Raw genomic sequence first — 22,848 nt, 5'->3', positions numbered from 1 at the left:
TACCCAGAACACAGCCCTGCTGGACAAATTATAGAATAAGGGAGAAGAACCTGAGAAAGGAGGGGGGGGGGGGACAGAAAGGGGATTGACATTTCTGTCAGAACACCAAGCCACAAATTTCTTCCAACAGCTGGCACATACCATCTTGGTGGAGGAATGTTTGTCTGCCAAGATGACATCTCAGACTTTGGAAGGAAGGTTAAAAGCTGTCAAGTGCTGACGCTCAATCTCCACACAAGGAGGAAACTGGACATGTTTGGGTGAAGAACCTCTACAGCAACAGAAGATCCTCCCGAAGGGGCTGCCTGATCAGTCTCGATGACCATGCTCAGTAGGATGGGATACCAGACTCTCCGTGCCCACAAGGATAACTTGGGCCTGGTCTTTCTTAACCTTCTTCCGAACTCTGGGTTCGAGAGCTATGGACGGGCATACACGAAGACTGAGCAGCACACTAAAAGAAAAGTATCACAAAGCAAGAGCCACCTTAGAAACTCCAACATGCAGAACTGCTGATACGGTGCAGGCTTGTCGGAGGCAAACATATCTAACCAAGGGTCTCCCCACCACTAAAAGAGACCCTGCACCACCTCTGGATTGAGACACCATTTGTGATCTGCTAAGCATCTGCGGCTGAGTTTGTTCACCGTAGCATTCAGAGAATCCTCCAGGTGTTGAACTACCAGGGAAATGCCCTGATGTTCCAGCCATGTCCACAGACACAGGACCTCTTGATATAGAGTCTATGACCCCATCACGCCCTGTGTTGCAGTACCACATGGGAGTGGTGTGTCCCTGAAGACCTGCATCAGCCTCCCCTTGATGGAAGGCCTTCAATTCTAGTTGGATTGCGCGCAACTCCAGCAGAAGGATGTGGAGCCCGGATTTTGCCAGAGAGCAGAGTCACCTGATCGCCACCTCTCCCAAGTGGTCGCCCCATCCCAGGAGTGACACATCTCTCACTACTGTGAAGTATGGTTTGGGAAGGGAGAGGGGTCTGTCACTGACCCAATCGCGGTTCAACCGCCACCAATGCAGATCTTTTGCAGTTTTTTCTGAGATCTGGACCAGGTCAGAGTGATTTCCCTCATGCTATGCCCACAGGACCTTCAGGTCCCACTGCAGAGTTCGCATATGCCAATGTGCATTTGTCACAAGCAGGCTGCAGGAGGCCATAAGTCCCAGCAGCCTCAGAGTCTGTCACCGAAATACAGGACAGAGGCTGAAACATCAGTATCATAGCCTGAATATCATTGACTCGCCCCTGGGATGATATCCCCGAAACTGCACCATGTCTAAAACAGCTCTGATGAAAGAGAGAGTATGAGAGGGAAATAGGTGTGACTTCGGCACATTTATAGTGAAACCCAGCAAGACCAGGAGGTTCATTGTAGTCTGGAGATGGGCGAGGACAGTCAGAGGTGAGCCTGCATTCAACAGCCAGTTTTTGAGAAAGGGGAAGACCGATACCATTGATCTCTGCAGATGAGCTGCAACCACTGCCATCCCCGTGGTGAACACCCAAAGGGCGCTAGTCAGGCCAAAAGGGAGCACAACCGAAAAGGCTGGTGGCTGACCATGAACGGCAGGTAACGTCTGTGGGTAGGCAGGACGGGAATATGAAGATATGTGTCATGCAAGTCTAAGACTACCATCCAGTCTCCTGGGTCCACGGCAGAAGGAACCAGAGCCAATGTGAGCATTTAAAATTTCTCCTTCTGGAGGAAGTAGTTGAGGAGCCGCAGGTCTAGGATAGAATGAAGGTCTCAGTCCTTCGTTGGCACCAGACAGTAGCAGGAATAGCACCACTACCTACTTCTAGTGTTGAGACCCTCTCTACGGCACCCTTTGCTAAGAGCACCACAATTACCTGGCAGAGAAGAGAAAGATGTTCCTCTGTCGGCCTGCCTTGGGATGATGGCAAGGGGGAATGGGGAGGGTTAACAGGAATGGGAGGGAGTAGCTCTTTCAGACTACCTGCAAAACTCACCTCTCTGGTTATGGAGTCCCAGCGGGGAAGGTGATGATGTATCCTGCCACCAACTGGGTGCCCATGATGGTATAAAGGCAGATTAGGGGGGGTTTGGAGACTACAGCTGCAGAGAATGAGAGGAGGGGAGCGTGGTAGATTGACCTGACCTCTGCCTCCTGATCCATGAGGCTTATGGATACCACACCCTCAGCCATACAGAGGCTGGGGAGCATGTGCGGCCTGGTGGGCGGGCGAGAACTGCTGTGGCTGGTAGCCCCTTCTGTAGCTATGAAAGGGACAAAAAGCAGATTGGGGATGGCGCAGGAAGGAAGATAAGAGCAAGGCATGGGTCATAGCCTGAAATTCCTTAAATCTCTCAAGAGCAAAGTCCACTTTGTCCCCGAAGAGACGGGAGCCATCGAGGGACATGTCCATCAAAGACGACATGACAGCCCCCCAAAAAGACAGTAGTTCAAACCCAGGCGTGGAGCCCAAGGTCACAGTCATTGAAACCGCTCTGCCGAGAGAGTCTGTTGTGTCAAGCCCACATCAAATTGTTAACTTTGCAGCATTTCTCCCGCCAGCTACAATTCGGGCCTCCTCCACAACCACAAGCAGCACCGCGAAACTGTATCCCACAGAGTGTGGAAGTAGCAGCCCAAAAGCCATGCGGTGTTCACAGACTGCAATGCCAGGCTGGTGTAAGAAAACAACTTATTCCTAAGTGTCTCCAGCTTCTTCTATTCCTTATCTGGAGGAAACGTGCCAGCGTTGACATGGGAGGTGGAATCCTGGCCACCGAACTCTCAGGGGTGGGGTGTTGCATGAGGGAACTTGGGTCCCCTGGAAAAGGGCGGTGGCAACAGGTGATTGTCCTGTTCACAGGAGCCTGTGCTGGGTTTGGACCAGGTATCCAACAAGGCATCTGTGAGGGCTTTGTTAAATGGGAAGAGCGGTTGAGGTGGGTAGACTCCTGGCTGAAGGTCCTCTGTCAACACATTAGTCTTGAATGCCACTGAGGGCAACTGAAGGTCGAAGACCTCTGCATTACCATAAGAAAAGACAGCCCCTCCTCCATAGCCATGGTAGAGGGAGTAAACATGCCAGCATCTGGGGAAGTATCCAGGCCACTGGCTTCGCCTAGTTACCCACACCAGTCCATGTCATATTTATATGGCTGGAGTTAAGGGTCCAGTGAACCCTCCCATTCCTCCCTGAAGCCAAGCCCATAGGAATAGGGCTCAGGATATGATCTGGGAAGCAAGACTCCCGATGGTGCTGGATACGACATTGAGCGACGCCCCTTCAGCTCCATATCAGAGTTGGGGATCTAAATATGTTTGGGTTATGGTGCTGCTAGCGGGAGTCCGTCGTGCTGGGAACGTCTGCATCGATACCGGCCACAGCGAAGGCCGAGGTGGCATGACCAGCCTAGGTCCGGACCCAGAGGTGGATCCCTGGGGCCCCAATGATGCTGAGGATGTAGCAGCCAGTACAGAGTCTGTGGGGCCCGAGGGAGTGCTGTGGAGGGTTCAGACCATCCAAATATGGAGCACATTGCATCATAAAACTCTGAGTGGGGTTGGTCCCTCCTGCTCCCAGAATCTCAGGGAAGCATGCAGCTAGCCCAGGCGCAGGCTCAACCGCTGAGCGAGGTATATAATGAGGTGCAATATGGCTAAAAATGTATGGGACTGCTTGTGTTCCCATCCAGAAGAGAAATGATCTTGCAGTTTGGGCTTGAATGTTCACAGTAGAGCAGGGCTGACATGTGTGGGTTTACCCTTTCTGGTGTGGCACAGTGAAGAAAAAACAATTGCCTGGCATGCAGTTAGAGAAACAATGACTGGTATTAATTGAAGTATTCCACCCAAAAACTATTTGTTTTTCTCAGTTATGTTGTGGCACAATTAGAATACGGTAGCAGATGGGTCCGTAAAGACTATCTTTTGGACAGTTTGTTGCTGGAAGGCTTGCATCAAGATCTGAAGTTTGAGGTGCCAGTCTGTGTCTTCCCCCACCTGATGCCCAGTTGCCAACCAATTGGTTCAAGATGCCAACCTAAAGGTGGAAAAAGGCATAAAAAATGATTCAGGTGCCCGACATGTGAATGTCAGATTGAGTCACAAATGTCACTGACAGGAAATGGAACGAGGCATGCATGCTTGTAAAGAAAGTATTTAGCAATGCCAGTCTAACATTATCCCCATTTAACATTGTGTCTGTATGACTCGTGCAATCTTGGGTAATATTAATGCAAACAGGAGTGCTTTTTGTCCCTAATGTGGGGGTCTGTAGCTTCATTCTTACATATCCCTTGGGTTTACCCTAAATAAGCCATTTATAGGAGGCTGTGGAGAACAGATTTAAATGTTTTGCCAGCCTTGACATTACACTGGCATTGCATTCGGCATTACAGTGTCCTGGAAAAAGGGCTGTGACGCTGGACAGGGCCAAATGTTGCATCGTGACGCTGTGGCTTTGTGTTTAACCTTCAAACTTAGACAACTGGTTAAATAAAGTAGTGAACAGACTGACTCTCGAACAAGACTGATTATGCAGTCGATGATTTTGTGGACTGGAGGCTGTTAGTACAGGCTCCATTGGAACAGCAGGATCATATGCCACTGTGGATGTGGTCTGTTCAGATACCTTCTTCCTCTGATTTCTTGAGGGATAAAGTGTTTTCCATGGTTGATAAAACGCTGTACTCTATTATTCAAAACCTCTGCTAGCTGTTTTTTTCTTCCTATGCACACTCGACCTGACTGATAAAATAGTTAAACTATGGATACTTCTATTTGACCACAACAAACTGTAACCTTTCTTATTTTTTTCAGGTTTTTAATATGCATTGTCAGGTCTTATTGACAAAATGAAATGCAAAGTTGGTAAAAAAAAATTGAATTATCAATACGGAATTTGAAATTGGTGCTCGCAATGTCAAACGTCGCAGCAACACCAACATTTTTTGACTTAAGATAAATAACACAACTGTTTGGTGCATGAACGTTTCGTGCGATAAATCCCGAGTTAAGATTCGCAAATGCTGAAAGGGAATGAAGTGCTTCCTATTGTATTTCAGACAGATGCATTTCATTTGCTGGCAGCAGTATTGGGGGAAACGGGTTAAGTAATATACAAGACAGGGTACTATTCACTAGCTGAAAAATGTTTCATTCCTCCCACACGAAATGCTTCCTCCGAGTCACATTACTGCATCACAGCTGGTCAACATACTCCGGTTTGATCGCCTGGCAGCGGCCCAAAACCTACAGCTACAATCCTATGGCATAAGAGCACTTCACAAAGTAACTTCAAAAACCCCATTTGATCTTATTACTTTTTTGCCTGTGCAAACTATGACCTCACGATAGTAAGGCTACGAAGTCGAGAGAGGTGTTTAAGTTGGTTTACAGCCATCCTAAACGTCTGATGCTCTAGGCGATGCTGCGAGCGGTGGCCAACATCATGTCAAGGGGCTGGAACAGCCACTGTGGTTCTCACCATCCTTGGGATTACTGCACAGTAACGCATGGCAACGACATGGCAGCACAAGGTGCCAAGAGTGATAGCAGGAGGCACTGACTGCTCAATTACACCTTTTTGGCAACTTTACAAATGGTGAGCTAGAGGAACATTTTTTGCATTTACTGCAATGAGCCATAATGTAACGCCTCGCAGCAGTAATTGTGTCTATGTTCAGGGTGTCTCAAAGTCCATCATAATATTAGTGCTTTCATGTCTTGATGTGACAAAATCACGTGCATCTCCCTGAAGGGACATGTATGAAACACTCCATGAAAGGAGTATTTTGAAAGCTTTCCGGTAATAAGCACTCACTCTAGGTCTCCCTTGTAATGAGAGGGTGGACAATTTCAAATCATTGTTTTCGGGCACATTAACCAGACGAGAATGACTTACATCCCCAAGATGCTGGAGAAAAACTTGCTGTGATTTTGTTTTACCCAAAACAACCCACGTGTACCATTCAACTCACCATGGCATGATACTTTAGCCAGGTGTGGCCCGTCATTAAAGGCGGAGGGGACCTACCCCTTCCTTTTCCAAGCATGATGAGTGTGTCAGGCTGGGGACAGGTCAGCCTGACAGACACTTGTGCTTTAAATGCACTAGTGTGCAGGCTGCTGGCAGCTGGGGCCAACCTTTGCCAGGCTGAAGGTTTTGCAGTTACAGCAACACCACGAAACACAGTGACCTCTGACACAGTTGGAGGGGATAACTTGTACCCTACCCTCAGCTGTCGCCTAGTTACCCTAGGTGAATCCTCTAACTTAGATCATGAAAGATAATGGTGAGGTGGTCTCACCCACGTATGTGGCATGCTTCATCATTAGCCACCTCAGCCCACCCTGGTAAGATAGAACTACCAGGGCGGACTCAAGTTCAAGACTGAGGAAGCTCTTTGAGTATCATTCTTCTGGATAACATTCAGGAGATCCAGTTAAAATCTATTAAAATACCTTACAATAAACCATAAAGCAATACTTTATTGGGTAGTACCTTAGGTATTGCTAAACAAATACTGAAACATATTTACAGTGTGTTCTGGGTATAACGAGCCACTTGTCCCCCATTTTGCCAACGTGTTTCTGCCTTGCTCAAGCCATAAAAGTAAAGTGCATTTGTGAGGACTCTGTAAGGATCGCTACATTACACTAATACTGAGGTGAAAAATAAGAAGGAGGACATATCTGCCCTTGGAAATCTTAAGTATTATTTCTAGGGTAAAGACAAAACTGTTAGTTTCAAATATATCATATTCTAAGTGTCGCTATAATGGTCGCGGTCACTATTAAAACTACACACAATATTGTGGATCACATGACACTGCAAACACCACAAATACAACATGCAGAGAAAAAAAAGTGAAGACACATGGAGTACTCCTGCTTCATTCTGGTGATCTTTCAATTAACCTTATCCTAATAGGGTTATCCCTGCATTTCCCGGTCTGTTTAGGGGCGACTCCTACAGTCACACATCATAGAGGGTATGTTATATTGTGTGAGCCCCAGAACGCCATACTTATTATAAAAAGGGGAGGGAGCACATATGCTCGTTGTGCTGTTTTATAAAGGCAAGACTACTGCCAGAAACAGCTCCCCACCTCTTCCATGTAGAAAGAGACTTACTTCATCAAAGAGTATTGCCTGTATCCACCTTATCACTCCCCTGTAATCAGCAGAAGTATGGGACAAGGTTACATAAGAGAGTACTTTTATACTGGTGGTGGTGTGTCCCTAGGATTCTGGCAGTCACGTGCACTTCTACATCACATTTAGATGAAGGGGCACGAGCGCTGCACAGCTCACATTCTTTAGTCTAACAACCCAGAGTGTAAAGAGTACACCCATACGCTCGAGAATGGCGGTGGTGCATTCTGAGTCAGACATTGTTAGTCGTGGAGAGAGAGAGAGCTAAAGTTTCTTCATGCGCAAGAATGCGCACGCTCAGTCAGCGCACCTCATGGGAGGTGTGGTTCATGCAGGGCTAATGTGCATCATGGGATATGTGGTCCAGAGCATCGTGGGAATGCAAGTCTAGTAACAGTATCTGGGCTATGCAAGTTAAAATATTGTGTTTACGCAGTAGCCAAATGGCTTCATGTGTACGTATTTAGATGGTCTGTCGGTGCTAATACTCAAAAATGGAAAAATATTACAGTGCACATAGGGAGGTGTTCCAAGCTCATATATGAATATTATCTTTGTCTATGTATGAGCTGGAGATAAAAGGAAACATCCTTGAGTATGAATGCATATGCCCGGTCATTGTGCATCATGGGAAATGTAGTCATGCGTGCAAAAGTTAAAGGGTTAAGTGTATAAAATTAATGTGTATATCAAATGTATGGTGAAGAGTAGTTGCTATGCTACTACTCGGATCTTACTGCTTATACAGGGTATGTGCTTTTTTGCCAGGGTATGTACTCATATGCCTAGGATCTCCCAAGGTATTTCGTCGTTCAGTTCTTGCATATCTGTCCACAGTCAAAAAAAAAAATCCATTGCAGTTAAAATCTCAGGAGGGCCCTGCTCATGTCAGTATGTAGGAATTCAAGTTTCTCAATCTCGTCTTCTGTGTGTGTTTTTTTGCAATGAAACATCTTGTGAGTTTGGAGTTGTCTTTCATTATTATACTTTTATGCTCACTGATGCGTATCCACATTTTTCTTAATGTCATGCCAACATATAAAAGCTTACCTGGGCATCTCAGAATCTAAATCACATGGCACGAATTGCGGTTTGTACGATTAAGTGCCCAGGGTGTCTGAAGTGTAAAATGTATGGTTTTGCTTTTTTTTTTGTAAACCGGCACACACTACAATTGCCACACGTTTGATGACCTTTTAGAGAAGGTGAATTCCAAAGGGTGGTTTGGTTGCTCACTTGTATGTGTTTGCTAGCTAGGGTATGTACTAATTTGTCAAGCAAGTTCTGGCTCCCCCTAAAAGAGAACATGGGTTTCTCCATTGTAAGTCAAGCCAAGTTTAGAATGCTCCAATGTTTTTTTATAAGCTTTATTAATTTGTTGGAGCTCGGGCAATAGGTTGTTACACAGTTGGGGCTAGATACGGGGAGCTTTTCATAAGTCGTTAGTAAAGCCTCTCTACGGTTATTGCTCACTCTTTTTTTGCCCTTCTAATAATGGCTCAGGGTAGTGTTTGTCTCTCAGCTTCTTGCTAAGTTTTTCAGCACGTCTTGGAAAGTACCTGCATCCGTGAAACTGCGCCTCAATCTCTGGAATTGCCCAATAGGCAAACCTTACCTTAGAGCCCCCAAGTGGAAACTTCCAAAACTGAGCAAGCTGCTCCTGTTGGTGGGATTATAGTAGACCTTGGTCTTTAGGGTACCCCCTTCCAGGTATATTCTTAGGTCAAAAAATGGTATCTCTGTCTGACATATTTATAGTGAATTTTAAAAACGGGTTGCAACTGTTTACCTATAGGTTAAATCCAAACACCTCTTCCTTTGATCGCCCCCGGATCACTGGGATATTGTCAATGGATCTTTTCCACATTACCATCTGACTTTGGAAGGGAGTATCCCCGCTGTAGATGAACTGTGTTTAAAAGCTGTGTACACAGAGGCATGCTAAACTAGGAGCGCCAGTGCTACCCATGGAAGTACCGTGGGTTAGTACGAAGTACTCTCCTTCGTATTCAGCACATTCCTAGTCAGTGCCATATTGGCCCAATAAAGTACGTCGTCAGTGGGGGTCATTTCATTCCTGTCCCAGATTTCTAGCAAGTTTTTAATTACCCTCTAGTGTAGACTCTTGCGGGATGTTGATATATGACAACATCGAGTGTCAGAAGGAACCTAGTAGCTGGGTTAAATTCAATGCCATGCAATTTGTTTAGTACATCTTTTGTGTCTTAGTTTTTTATTTGTATTTTTTTTTTATAAGAGGGCATGGTGTTCACTAGGGTTTCAAAAAGACATCACGAAATTGTGATAGAGGTTCCAGTGCTGAGCTAATCTCAGATACAATAGGGCAGCCTCGAGGGGGGTGTTTGTTCTCGTGAACTTTGGAAAGTATAAAAAAAAAACAACTGAGAGTAGGGTACAAGTTATCTCCTTCCACTCTGACAGAGGTCATCACGTTTCGCAGTGTTGATATTTTTATAGAGGCAAATGTGTGGCCTATAAGCCTCTCCTCTTCTCCCTTTCTGTTACTACTGATAATCTCACAGCATGAGGATGTGACTCCATCTTGTGAGAGCCTCCCCCCCTCATGAGGAGTGGGGAGCGTTACCCAGGGACTCGGACCTGGACGCTTCAGTTTTAAAACCTGAAGTGCCCAGGGCTATCACTGAAGCCTCATCGCAGAGTGGAGTGGGTGGGGTCAGCAATTCTCACTTAACCCCATCCTGTTTGAGACGAAGTAGGAAGGTCTTCCATTCATTGGATGGCCACCACTTCTCACTGGCTGACATAGTGAGAAGTGGTGGCAGGATCATCCGTCAGTCCCTTCCTTCCCCGAAACCTCCAGAAATTATTGAGGCCTTTCTGCTTCTCCACCCAGTGTCACCGCCACGTCGCAGTAAATGCTTATGGAGCGTTGGGTGGATCTGTGTATGTATGAATGTATTTGCGAGTGTGTGTTGTCAATGGGTGAGTGTACGCGCATGTGAATGTTGGGTGTATGTGAGTACCCTTGTGAATGGATGGGTGTGAGAGAATGTGCACAAGGATGGGTGGGTGTGACTCTGTGTTCACCTTCTAATCTAAGCGGATGGGTGGAAGCGAGTGTGCACTTGTCGCACTGCTCAGCCACATTATGGGCCACAACTGACTTTAGCAGACGTGCTCAAATATGATTAAGATTTAGGAAACATCATTAAAAACGTTAACAATTCTGCATCAATACCTCAATATATGCACACAAGTGACACCTCCCACTGAAGCAGAGTACCCAGCCTCACATTTTAATATGGAGGCCATGTACCGAGGAGTGACGTGTTCTGCACAAGCGCTCATGTACTCGTTTCGCATGTGCAACACGACAACATCTAAGGGTACAAAGTTGCCCTTGAAAAAAGGTTTACGATGTAAAAATAAAGAAAGTAGTAAATCACTCTTCAGATTTGGGAATCGTCATGCCTGCCAACAGACAGCCTGGTTTACGCACTGCACAGAACGAGCACAGTCTGCACTTATGCTACGTCAGGGCACACAAGAGATGTCTCTCTAAGCCAGCAGTATGTGTGAGCACTTACACATTCCATTATGATTTCTAGATTGCTGAAACAGGAATAACATTTACTAATTCAAATATCCTGCATCTTTAGAGCACAGAGGTCATTTTACACGTTGGCCCTTTTACTGAGGGAATATTCACTAAAGTGTAAATGAACAACCTGAACGGCTGAAAGAGAAAGGGGGCCAGCTGCAGATAGGCATTCTTGAAGGGACCACCGAACCAAATGAAACAATGTGTTAGGATCAGTGGCCTGTAGTGTAGCACTACTGCAGAACCGATCTCAGAACCTCAAAGCAAATTAACACCTCAGTCGATTAATCTGAAAGTGGATGTTGAACCGCCTAATAAGGAGTTCTCTTTTAAGAGCAGTCTAAATATTCATCGAAAACAACCTTACGTACAAGAACTTTTCAACGTGAACCGAAGAAACAGGAACTCATAGGTAATTGTGTTGTGAGCTATAACATTATTACCATCTACTGTTTATGTATCCATCTGTGACTAACTGTCCTTGACTCCCTGTCTATAGCCATTTATGACTCCCAATCTATATCCATCTATACCCATCTCTATCGTGCTACTTGCCTTTATCTACATACCTTCCTCTATATACCTACTTCTATCTACCAACCCATCAATCAACCTGTCTCCCTAACCATCTCTATCTCTGTATGCAGGTCTGCAACACCTGCTCAGAGGATCTTTCACTGGTTACAAAAGTCAATATTAGCACTTTAATAAAGTCCACTCTATAAAAAACAAATATGTAAAGTTTGTGTTGATATCTAAAAAAATAATTTGTATCCATATCTTGATTTGTGAGAGAAGCACAAGTAAAGCAAACAGAATCTAACATGTATGATTAGTGGCCTCAATTGAAACAGTGATATGTACTGACAAAAAGGGTATATAAATTAAGAGCAAACAAGACACAGGCATCTACTGGAGTCTAGCAAACTGATTTGCCTTTTAGAAATAAAACATTGAAAAACAAAAAAACTTTCACCTTCCAATTAAAATAAAAATGTTGATTTTTGTATATTTTTGAATTGTGAACCAAACATTATATTTCACAATTTGTGCATTTGTTTAATGTATTCTTGTTTCTGTACTTTTGTGTATTGTTGTGACGTTCAAATTATAAAAACGGATTAGGCCAAGACCCTGGCTTTAAATAGTGATAACGTGTGGGTTCAAATAAGTCAACCGGTTCAGATAAGACGTGATGACATCCAGTAGTGTTTGAGGCACACAAAAACCTCCACAGAAACAAAGTGAAAACATGACTGGGGATTTAGAACACAGTATTTGCAAGGTCTGAAAGGTGTTGGGCTGTGTATGTATCCATTTCCTTTTGTATTAACCTATGTTGTGCTAAGATAAATTATCTCGCTTGCCAAACCAGGGGCCTGCCAAAAGGAAAACTATGTGCATCAGTGCAGCAACTTTAATATTTCTAATTAAAGCTACTTTTCTTCTCAAGTCAATGTTTCTCCCCTTCCTAGACATCGTATACCAGGTCTATGTGGTTACTAATTTACAATGACCGAAAAAATTGAAAATAATAATAATTCCTCATTGCCTGTAAATGTCCCCAAATGAACAACTATATGGATGTAAATCATATGTGCACTGATTATCCTTTGCTTCCCCGGACGATTGATGGCACACAATCATGTTTTAATGTCTATCTGAAATATGTGCCCCTACAGCATGTATGTATATTGTGCACAGTAGAAACAAAGCAACATACGCATGGCAATATATTGCGCTTACTTTTTCTTTCTTTAAATATGTATCCTTGGCTCATGCCTATATTATGATCTTTTCTTGTAAACATCTGTTAGCTTTGTTACTTGACTTCTTAGTATATGGTGTAGAGTGAATTGGGGGATAAGGAAGAGTGAAAGCAGAGACTGGTTTATGGGCAGAAGATGCACAAAGACCTTAGTCTTCCAAAATATTGTCAGGCAAGTCTTTTCAATTGCACTGCCTTTCTTATTTGCACTATCGTAGAGTGGCTCTACCTTTACTATGTATTTTTCAGCCTTAAAAATCAAAAGAATATCTTTGAAATTAAAAACGATAGTCACTCACTCTATATATAAACATATTCACTTGCTGAAAATGAATCACTTACCATCGGACCATTAAGCCGTGTTCCATGAAGTTTTTTAAATTGGGAAGGGTTTGCCGTAGATCTGGAGTTCCTAGTCCATGTTGATATCTAAGCTGGAAGACAAAAGAGACACATGGAACCTACAGATTTTAGGGCATCTTTAAATGTGGAAGTAGCAATTAATATTGCCCATTGCAACAAAACAGAACCCAGGCATACAAGAAATGCTCCTAAACATCATGTGCCGCAAGTTAGAACAGTCTGCACTTAACATTTGCTGAACATAGTATTTCATGAAGATCTGATGATGTCAATTTGGGAATGATGAGGCATGAACAACTGGGGTAAAGAGGATTCCTATGAATGCGTAACATTGGACGCTATGTAGCCAATCACTCTGGTAGGAGATAAACAGTTGCACTACATTGTAACAAAGGGTCCATAAATCTTTTTTGTGTAAACTTTGAGGACCTGAATTGTCTCAAAAACCAACCAATAGCGCTTTGCTAGGAGTTTTGAGATGTGCAAATGTATGGAGGAGGAGCTCATGGAAACCACAATCTCTGTGCCCCTTCTACTGAGTTTCAGCACAGCAACAGGGAGCAAAGGCTGTGAAGGTGCAGAGAAACAAAGGAAGCTTGTTAAGTGTACACAGTCTCAACTCACATAATGGTGGTTCCTCAGGCAAACATGGAGTGGAATAGAGTGGAGTGTCATTTAGTGTTAGAATACAGTGGAGTGGGGTTGAGTGGGGTAAAGTGTTGTGGGGTAGTGTTGTAGAGTGTTGTAGACTGAAATGCAGTACAGTGTCAGAGTGGAGCACGAGGAGCAGAGCTGCATGTCGTAGAGTGGCGTAAACTGCAGTGTCATACAGTGGAGTAGAGTCTCATGGAGTGGCGCAGAGTAGCACAGAGTGACGTGGAGTGGTGCAGAGTAGCACAGAGTGACGTGGAGTGGTGCAGAGTAGCACAGAGTGACGTGGAGTGACGCAGAGTAGCACGGAGTGACGCAGAGTAGCACGGAGTGTATAGTGGAGTAGTATGGCATGGAGTGGCGCAGAGTGGTGCAGAATAGTGTTTGAATAAGTTAAGTGTAGAGGGAAGTAGAGTGTCAGAGCAAAGTGGGGTAAAGTGGTGTGGTATAGAGTGAAGTGGCAGAGTGGAGCGTTGTGGCGTGGAGAAGAGTGCTGTACAATAGAGTGGAGAGGTGTGGCGAGTCAGTGGAGCAGAGTGGAATAAAGTGTTGGAGTGGAGTAAAGTGTTGCAGAGTGTGAGTTTGTCGTGAAGTTGAGTGTCATGAAGTGGTATAGAATGGAGTGGTGTAAAGTGAAGTGCCACAGGGTGGAGTAATGTGACGTGGTGCAGAGTGGAGCAGTGTAAAGTGAAGTAAAGTAGCATAGACTGTCATGGAGTAGAGTGGAGTGAAGCTGTGTGTTATGGAGTGGCATTGAGTGGAGTGTTGTGGAGAGGTGTTCAGTGTCAGAGTGGCGTAGGATGGAGGGGCAGAGAGAGAGAGTGGAATGGATTGTTGCAGAGCAGCATACAGTGGAGTACAGTGGCGTGGCAGAGTAGAGTTAGCATGATGTAGCACACTGCCATTAGAGACAACACTTTTTCAATTAGAATTACATTTGCACAGACACAGTTTTACTGGTAAAACTACACAACGCACAAACAATAACATGTGAAAATCTGTCTCACCTAGTGTACCGATTAGTTTTGATCAAATTAAAATATTAGTTTCTACCATACTTCAGAATTCCCAAAAAACTGCGTTATTTGTGCTTTTCGAATTCTGATATATTCTGAAAAGAATTTGTACAGTTCACTCACTGTCATTTACATTTTTCTGTGTGTCAGAAAAAAATAACACTTTACAGCCTTCCCTTTCACACTCAGTACACAGCAAGATTGTCACATAAATCCTCTGTTTGCAGTCAGGGAAAGAGATGTAAACATCACTCTCTCAGAAGACAGAGCCTAATTTAAAGTCCTGTTTATTGCTCATTCTCTTGTGAGATCAAGCATGGTTGTGTGTGGGGGGGGGGGGGGTCAGCAGCCACCACTCCTCTACTTCCAACACCTATGGATGGGAGTGAAACTGGGACAAACAGTAAGTTATGCCAAAAGTAAAGAGCACTGACCCAAATAAACAAGCTTGTAGACAGACCACCGTTCCGCAAAGACATGCACGTTTAATAAACTGGTAATGGCAGAGATGAGTGGAATCAGGCAAGCAGAAAAATAGGAGGCAGGAAACTTTTCAAAGAAATACAGCATGTTTACTGCTGTGAACTAGCAATTAAGAAGATAACTGAAAACAGATGTATTCTTGTGGAGCACCTCACGAAAAAGAAAAAGGAAAAAAAAAAAAAAAAAAAAAAAAAGAGTTCCTGGAACGCGAGCACTCGTGGAAGAATACAAGGAGCCAGTGAGAGGGGCACTAAAACAAGCTATACTCCATAGGTTGGACAAAGACTTGCTGGACAACTTATAACACATACAAAACACAAAGCCAATGGTAAGCAATAGGTGGAATGCATTCCCAGGGAACCTTTCAGCATATCCCCAATATGTCTTTGCAACCAAACAGCTACGCTTGTCTGGTATGCTTCGACCAAAAAAGTACTCAAATGTTGGTCACAGGAATAAACTGACGATAGAGGAATAATGCTCCATTCATTCCCACTCTTGTCCCTACATAGATAAAGGACCTGAAAATAACAATTAGATAACTCTAGTGGGGCAGAAATGTTCACCTATAAAGTCTAGCACCTAAAAAAAACCTAAACAGCCATTTAAGAACAGCCATAAAGTCAGAAGTCAAAAAACGTTTTTTTTAAAAACAAAAAAAAGAAAGCATTACTTATTTTTTATTGCATATATTCCTATAGAGCTAAAATCTATAACAAGCATCTATTAGCAGTACTGGTACACAACAGGCTTACAGAGAAAAGATCTAGCTAATTCGTTTTCTAGATTATGTGGTTCTGGAGAAGACTGGTTTCAAATAGGCAGGTGTTAAATATTTTTGTGCCCTAAACTATAAGCCCCCCCCAACCTTGCTTTCCCGAACTCATCGATCCATAGATTTGCCTTGTCTGACACTGCAGCACCCTGTCACAATAGGGCACTGTTCCAACATTTTTCACAAAAAACAGCCGGTGTCCGCGGGTTAAGCAATGAATTAGGAAAAGGTTCTTGTGGAGGACGAATGTTCATGCAGTGTGAATCTTTGCACTAAAGGAAGGCCAACTAGACATCTGACTTAGCAGAAGAGAAACGTTTTTAAGTGCTTTCCAAATAAGAAATGAGAGGAAATGGTTTTGATCTCCAAAGCCTGAGTTCCACAACGGAGGCCTGAGAACAGAAAGAGACCTCCCACCCGAAGAAGATATTTTCACCTCCGAAGAAAGGTATTCCAGTGCACACTTTGCGGTGCTTTGTAAGCTTGAACCGGGAGGCCGGCTGGGATTCTAGCAAACCATAAAGGGCGCTTTAATGGCAATCCGTATCTTCGGAGGAGTAATGCCATCTTTTCTTTAAGCCACAAGTGGCACCTGCCATGCAATTCCACAACTCTCTGCAGGTCAGACAGATAAGAATTCATAGACAGAGTAGGTTGCAATGTTTTACCCTGGAAACTATACAGGCGAATGGACCTGACCACGCAGCTTGTTCAGGGAGGAAAGGGAGCATATATATGTATTTTTATTACTGTGAGCTCAATGAATGATAAATGAGGTTTTCCTTGCTGAGCCTGGGTTTTCAGTTCTTTACTGAAGGGCTTTAAACCATTCATTAACTAGTAAACTAAGGTTGTTTAATATTATTTAAGATAGACATTGGTCAGAAAGAGTTGCAGAAAATGGGCAAGCGGTAGATTAATTTAAAGTGTAATCTGGTTAGTAGGGTTGGTAACGCCCCGGTACTCTTTCCTCTTCTGTAGGTGATTATCGCAACTCTGCAAAGGTTAAAACGGATCTGTTTTGCAAAGAAGGTGTTCAACATCTGTTGTGCAACCTTGTGCTAAATTAAAGAAATGAACACAACTGAATCTGCCAGGATTTACCGACATAATGACCTGTGCTATGTATCTGACCCAAACAACTGCGGTTTTCTTCTTCAATTCATCAGGCTAATGTTTGCTTTCCTTCAGTGTGCACAAAGGGTGTCCTGCAGGACACCTATTGTAGCAGGAGAATGTCCTGGCACAAGACCTGATGTTCGCACAATTCTTGCAGCACAAAGGCTGATGGATTCTACTGGCAGGCAATAAGATTTCCACAGAACTCGCTCTTGCTTTGTTTGTTAAGTAAAGCCAGGCAGGAGAGCCAAATTACTGATGCTTCGGGGGCTCTACTTCATTTCTCAAAGTGTTTCTCAATCATCCTCTGCCTGAAATGTTCATGCAACTATAGAACCTAACAAACTAAAAAGAAAAGGAAAAATATTCAGGAAAAGGCACAAAAATATAATGAAAACATATATCACCAACTGATTTAACTGCTGAAGGAATACTTAGAAATGCTCTTTCTATATGCACGTGCTCAGATTTTGTTGTTTGTGCATAAAGCAAGAGATCTAGCCAGTCAGTCGGCTATGGGCTTATGGCAAACGTATACCTGTGCAGCAGCTACAAAAGGCAGTGTGAAGTTAGAAAGATATCAACATAATAAAGAGGTGGAACTAGTCTTAACAATGCTTTGAAAACACAAAAGCCTGAAACGCACCACGCAGTATTCCACACCAATTTGGGACTAAGAATGACAACGGGATGCCGGACCATTATACAATATGGCCATTTGATCCTCCTGTCTCCCCAACAAACTACTAAAGTTTGGCCCAATTCAAGGGCAGGGAAGGAATATAAATTTGTAATCATTTTTTCCACTCAATGAACATGTTATTTACCTTCAGTAATGCCTTGTCTATTGGAGACTATATCTAGCTGCAGATTCCTTAACTTAGAAATTCCCCAAGTGTCAGACTGGATCTGGAAGATTTTTCATGAGCAGTACCCTTGCGCCCCAGTAGGTGTTGTTAATTGGCTCTGCTTGCGTTGTCTGCATCATTTGTGCATCTGTCCGTGGCACCTATGTAGGCGCCACCCAGGTACGCTCACATCAGTTTATTTTCACAACTTCACAAAACAGAGGCACAGTGCCATCAAGAACACTGACCGCTGGTGTAAAAAACTAGAGCCCTGAAAGTAAATGGCCCTGTATTGCCCTGTCCCTAGAAATCTGTTTGCAGAGCAGGGAGGATGGGTGGGTGGGTTGGTAAAGAATCTGCAGCTAGATTCAGTCCCTTCTAGATAACTGAAGTTAAGTAACTTGTTGATCTGATTGAGCCTTCAAGCTGCAGATTCCTCATCTTGGAATAGATATCCCAGCAATACCAAACCCAGAGGTGGGTCTGCAGACTAATTTCAAGCAAGGAAGTCCTGCAGGACTGAACTGAAAGTGCTCCGCCCTATGGACCCGACTCTCCAGGAAGTAGTGCTTTGTGAACATGTTCAAAGCCCCCCATGTTGCTGCCTGGCAGATGTCCAGCCCTGGAACTCTGCATACTAACAGTGGTCGCAGCTTCAGCTCTGGTGGAATGAGCTTGCAAGCCTTCAGGAGGTTGCTTTTACGTCACTGCATAGCAGATATTAATGCAGAGTATGACCCATCTGGAGATGGTCTGCCTCTGTATTGCCTGAACATTCTTCAGTCCAACATACCCCATGAAGAGTTGGTCATGCACAGGGAACTCTTGTTCAATCCAGGTAGAAGGCAACAATCTTTTTGGGTCCAGATGATGGAGTCGGTCCTCTTCTTTAGAGGGATGTGGAGGAGCTTAAGAAGTAGGCAGTGATGGATTGGCCTACATGAAATAGAGTAAACACTTTCGGAAGAAAGGAGGCTTTTGTGTGATGTTTGTCTGGCTAGATGGTGAGGTAAGGGGGCTTGGATGACAGGGCCCAAGGCTCACTTACTCTTCAGGCAGATGTAATTACAATGAGAAAGGTTGGTTTGATTGTAAGGAGCCTGAGAGGAGAATTATGAAGAGGCTCAAATGGAGCACACATCAAGAATGTCAGTACAAGATTAAGGTCCCACTAAGGCATGATAAATTGGGAAAAGGAAATAAATGGCCAAGACTCTTAAGAAACCTACTTACAATAAGACACCTGAAGAGGGATGGCTGGTCAGGCAACTGCAAAAAAAAGAAGAAAGGTAGCCCATGAGAGTGCTCAGTGCAAAGCCCTGCTGGCAAGATAAAGTATGAAAAGGAGAACCTGAGAAAGTGGGGCAGAAAGGGGATCAACTTGTTTTTCTGCACACCATGGCACCTTCCCCCCCATGCTCAGTAGCTCGGGATACTAGATTCTCCCTGCCCAGTCCAGAGCCACAAGAATAACTTGGGCCAGATCGCTCTTGATCTTCTTAAGAATTCTGGGCAGGAGTGTTATGGGCGGAAAGGCATACAGGAGGCCTGAGCTCCACTCGAAAAGCATCTCTGAGCGAAAGCTGCTTGGGAAACTCCAGCGCACAAAACTGCTGAGACTGCACTTTTTTGACAGTGGGGAACGGCGTTAACCAAGGCTCTCCCCACTGCTGAAAGAGACCTTGCATCACCTCCAAATGGAGATCCAATCCGTGGTCCGCTAGTCATCTTTGGCTGAGGTTGTCCGCCCTGGCGTTCAGAGAACCCGTCAGGTGTTGAACCACCATTGATATGCTCGGATGTTCCTGCCAAGTTCAGAGACAATGAGCCTCTTGAAAAAGGGTCCACAACCCCATCCCGCCCTGTTGGTTGCAGTACCACATGGCAGTGGTGTTGTCAGTGAACATCTTTCCTTGGATGGAGGGAAGGAAAGCTTTCAGTGCAGGTCAGATCACTCAGAGCTCCAGCAAGTTGATGTGGATACTGGATTTCGCCAGAGACCCCTGATATCCACCCCTCCCAGATGGCCACCCAATCTCATGAGTGACGCACCTGTGAGATCTGGTACGGGAAGGGAGAGGGGTCTGCCACAGACCCAACTACGGTCCGTTAGTCACCATTGCAGTTCCCTCTGCGATATAGACCATGTCTGAGAGATTCCCTTGATGCTGTGCCCACTGGAACTTTAGGTAGCACTGCAGAGCCTGCTATTGCCATTGCATATGTGTTACCAGCAGGAGGCCATGAGTCCCAACAGCCTCACAGTTTGTCTCACCAAAATCCAGGAGACAAACTCGGGTATCATAACCTGAACATCCTGGACTTTCTGTTCGGTAGGATAAGCCTGAAACTGCACTGCGTCAAAAGCAGCTTCAATAAAAGGAAGCGTATGAAAGAGAGTCATATAAGACTTAGGCACGTTTATAGTGAACCCCACCAAATGCAGGCGGTCCGCCGTAGTCTGGAGGTGGGAGACGACAGCCTGTGGTGAGCCTGCCTTCAACAGCCAGTCATAGAGACAGGAGAAGACGGACACCCCCCTGATGTCTGTGGATGAGCTGTAACCACCATCACCTTTCTGAACACCAGAGGGGTGCTTGTGAGGCCAAAAGAAAGCAAGGCAAACCGCAAGTGCTCATGGCCTTATGTGAACCACAGGTAATGCCTGTGAAGGCAGGAGGGGAATGTATGTCCAGCAAGTCCAACACTACCATCCAGTCTCCGGGAACTATGGCAGATAGAACCTAAGCTAACATGAGCATTCTGAACATCTTCTTGAGGAAGTTGTTGAGAGGCCGTAGGGCTAGGATAGGACAATGGCTTCCATCCTTTTTAAGCACCAGAAAGTAGCTGGAATATCAACCACAACCTGCTTCTGGCATTGGTAACCTCTTTGGCTCCCTTGGCCAAGAAAACCATGACTTCCTGGCGGAGAAGAGAAAGATGATCCTCCTTCAGCCTGTTGTAAGATGGTGGGATGCGGGGTAGTTACGAAGAGAAGGGAGGTGACACTTCAGACTTTTTCCAAGGTAAGATGTTGGGTAAAGATATTTGGGTCTCCCAGTGTAGGGCAGTGGTGACAGGCAATCATTTTACTCACAGGAGCTCAAGTGCTGGGTTTGGACCAAGTCCCCAGAAGCATGTCAGTGAGGGTTCAATTTAACAGTAACGGTCCTGAGGGTGAAACTCCTGGTCATTGAAACTCTGTCAAGACATCAGTCTTGAATGCCACTGAAGGACCTTAGCTGCCCTCCGTACCACCATCACAGAAAAAGCTCCCTCCTTAGTAGCCATGGTAGGGGAATAAAGCATACCAGTACCTGGATAAGTATCCAGTCCACTGGCTTTACCATGTTCCTCATACCAATCCATATAGGCATCTTCATAGGGCTGGTATTCTTCAGTGACCCCTCCCAGTTCTCCCCAAATCCTAGTCCACAGAAATAGGGCTCAGGCTCTAACCTGGAAGGCACAGCTCCAGTCTGTGCCTGAAATGGTGTTGGTCGATGCCCCTCCGTCTCCGTATCAGAGTCAGAGATCAGAATAGGGGCAGCACAGCCAGTGGGCGCTATCGGTGCCAGAAGTCATCAAGACTGCTACCGGGGAACGTTGAGATGGCCTCATTAAATTCTAATTGGGTGTTGGTCGCTCCATCTCCCGGAAACTCAGGGAGGCGTGGAGTCTGCACAGCCACAGGCTCAACCGCAGAGCTAGGCTTTGGATGTCGATGCTCTCTCGACTCTTTGGCCAGCGGATGAGATGTCAAAGATTTATTTTATTACTTCTTTTGCTGGGACTTACCAGAGTGGGCAGACGATTTTGGAATGAGACTACAACTTCTGACTCCGCGGCCGCTCCCGGGACCTTCTCCTCGACCTCAAACATTGTGGTGTCGCACATCAGGTCTCCAGCTGCTTGATGGAATGCTTCCTGAAGGCCTTTGGATTCATGGAGCAGCAGAAGCACCAAAGGCAAACAAGGTACGGGTCCCTTACCGACAACGTTCGGTGACAGGCAACATAGGGATTGAAGCAGGCCTTCTTGGAGGACATCCCTGCAACACCAGAAAGAAAACCTCAAAAGAATTTGTCAAAACATTGAAATAAAGCCCCATCAAAAAGTGACTGAAGGTGTAGCTCTTCTCTCCGATCAGCGATGGCTGGTGCAAAAAGAAAAGAACCGCTCAGCGAGCTCAGGTGGTGCCTATGTAGGTGCTGCGGACAATGTACGCAGAGCTGATCAATGCCACCTACCAGTGCGCAGGGGGTACTGCTCATGAAAAATCTTCCAGTTCCAGTCAGATGTATGGGGAAATTCTAAAGTAAGGAACCTGCAACCTGGGTTTGGTTCCTTTAGGTCAGTGCCACAGAGTGCTACATACTTGTGGTTCTGGGGGGCATGTGGGCTTCAGTTGTGTGGCATCAGTGATAGGAGACCTGTGTATATGCTAATAAGACACACAACAACGTGCAAGGAACTACTCTGAGCACTGTGCTCTGAAAATGGGGAGAGGAAAGTGCAATAATAATGAGGTACCAGCTTGACAAAGAGGGAATGGTAGCATCTCCCCAGCAGCCATGAACGAAACATGAACAGAGACTGGATGGTGTTTAAAGAGATCTTAATTTGGGCAACAAGGATATAACAAATGTCCACTACATGTGATAAGGTAAAGGAAGACTAGAGATTGGAGTATCATTAAAGGTGCCATCTTGGGTGAGGTGGACAGTGTACATTAAAGTAAACAGAGGGCTGGAGTTAATCCAATAACATGAGGCCAAGTCATTCAGCAGTAACAGGACAATTGTTGTGGGACCCAGGATCTCACCACTATAAGTACATCAGAAAATATTTGGCTTTGTGGCTACCACACACCCTCTTGTTTTAAGCATTGGAAATAGCATTGCCATAAAAGGCGTGGGCAATCGTTGCCAAGTAATAGCAGACAGCATGGCAAAGCTGCAGACTTGAAGTGGTGGACAAGGCAAGAAGCCCTGGTTGTGGTCGAGTGTACATATCCCCATGGACGAAAACAGAGGGAATGTGACATACACTTTCAAACCTGAATGGAAGGATACAAGAGAAGTGCAACA

General features: G+C 44.9%; 1 protein-coding gene across 1 annotated transcript in view; it reads right to left on the bottom strand.

The window, feature by feature from the left end:
• Positions 1 to 22,848, bottom strand: part of UVRAG (UV radiation resistance associated) — a 312,834-nt gene that overhangs the window by 24,994 nt on the left and 264,992 nt on the right. Inside the window, exon 14 of the mRNA XM_069203880.1 lies at positions 12,843 to 12,934. Within this exon, the coding sequence (XP_069059981.1) occupies positions 12,843 to 12,934 (92 nt within the window). The remainder of the gene's footprint in view (positions 1 to 12,842; positions 12,935 to 22,848) is intronic.

Source organism: Pleurodeles waltl, chromosome 8, assembly GCF_031143425.1.
Source record: "Pleurodeles waltl isolate 20211129_DDA chromosome 8, aPleWal1.hap1.20221129, whole genome shotgun sequence".
Lineage (NCBI taxonomy): Eukaryota > Metazoa > Chordata > Amphibia > Caudata > Salamandridae > Pleurodeles > Pleurodeles waltl.
This window is presented reverse-complemented; position numbering and strand designations above follow the sequence as displayed.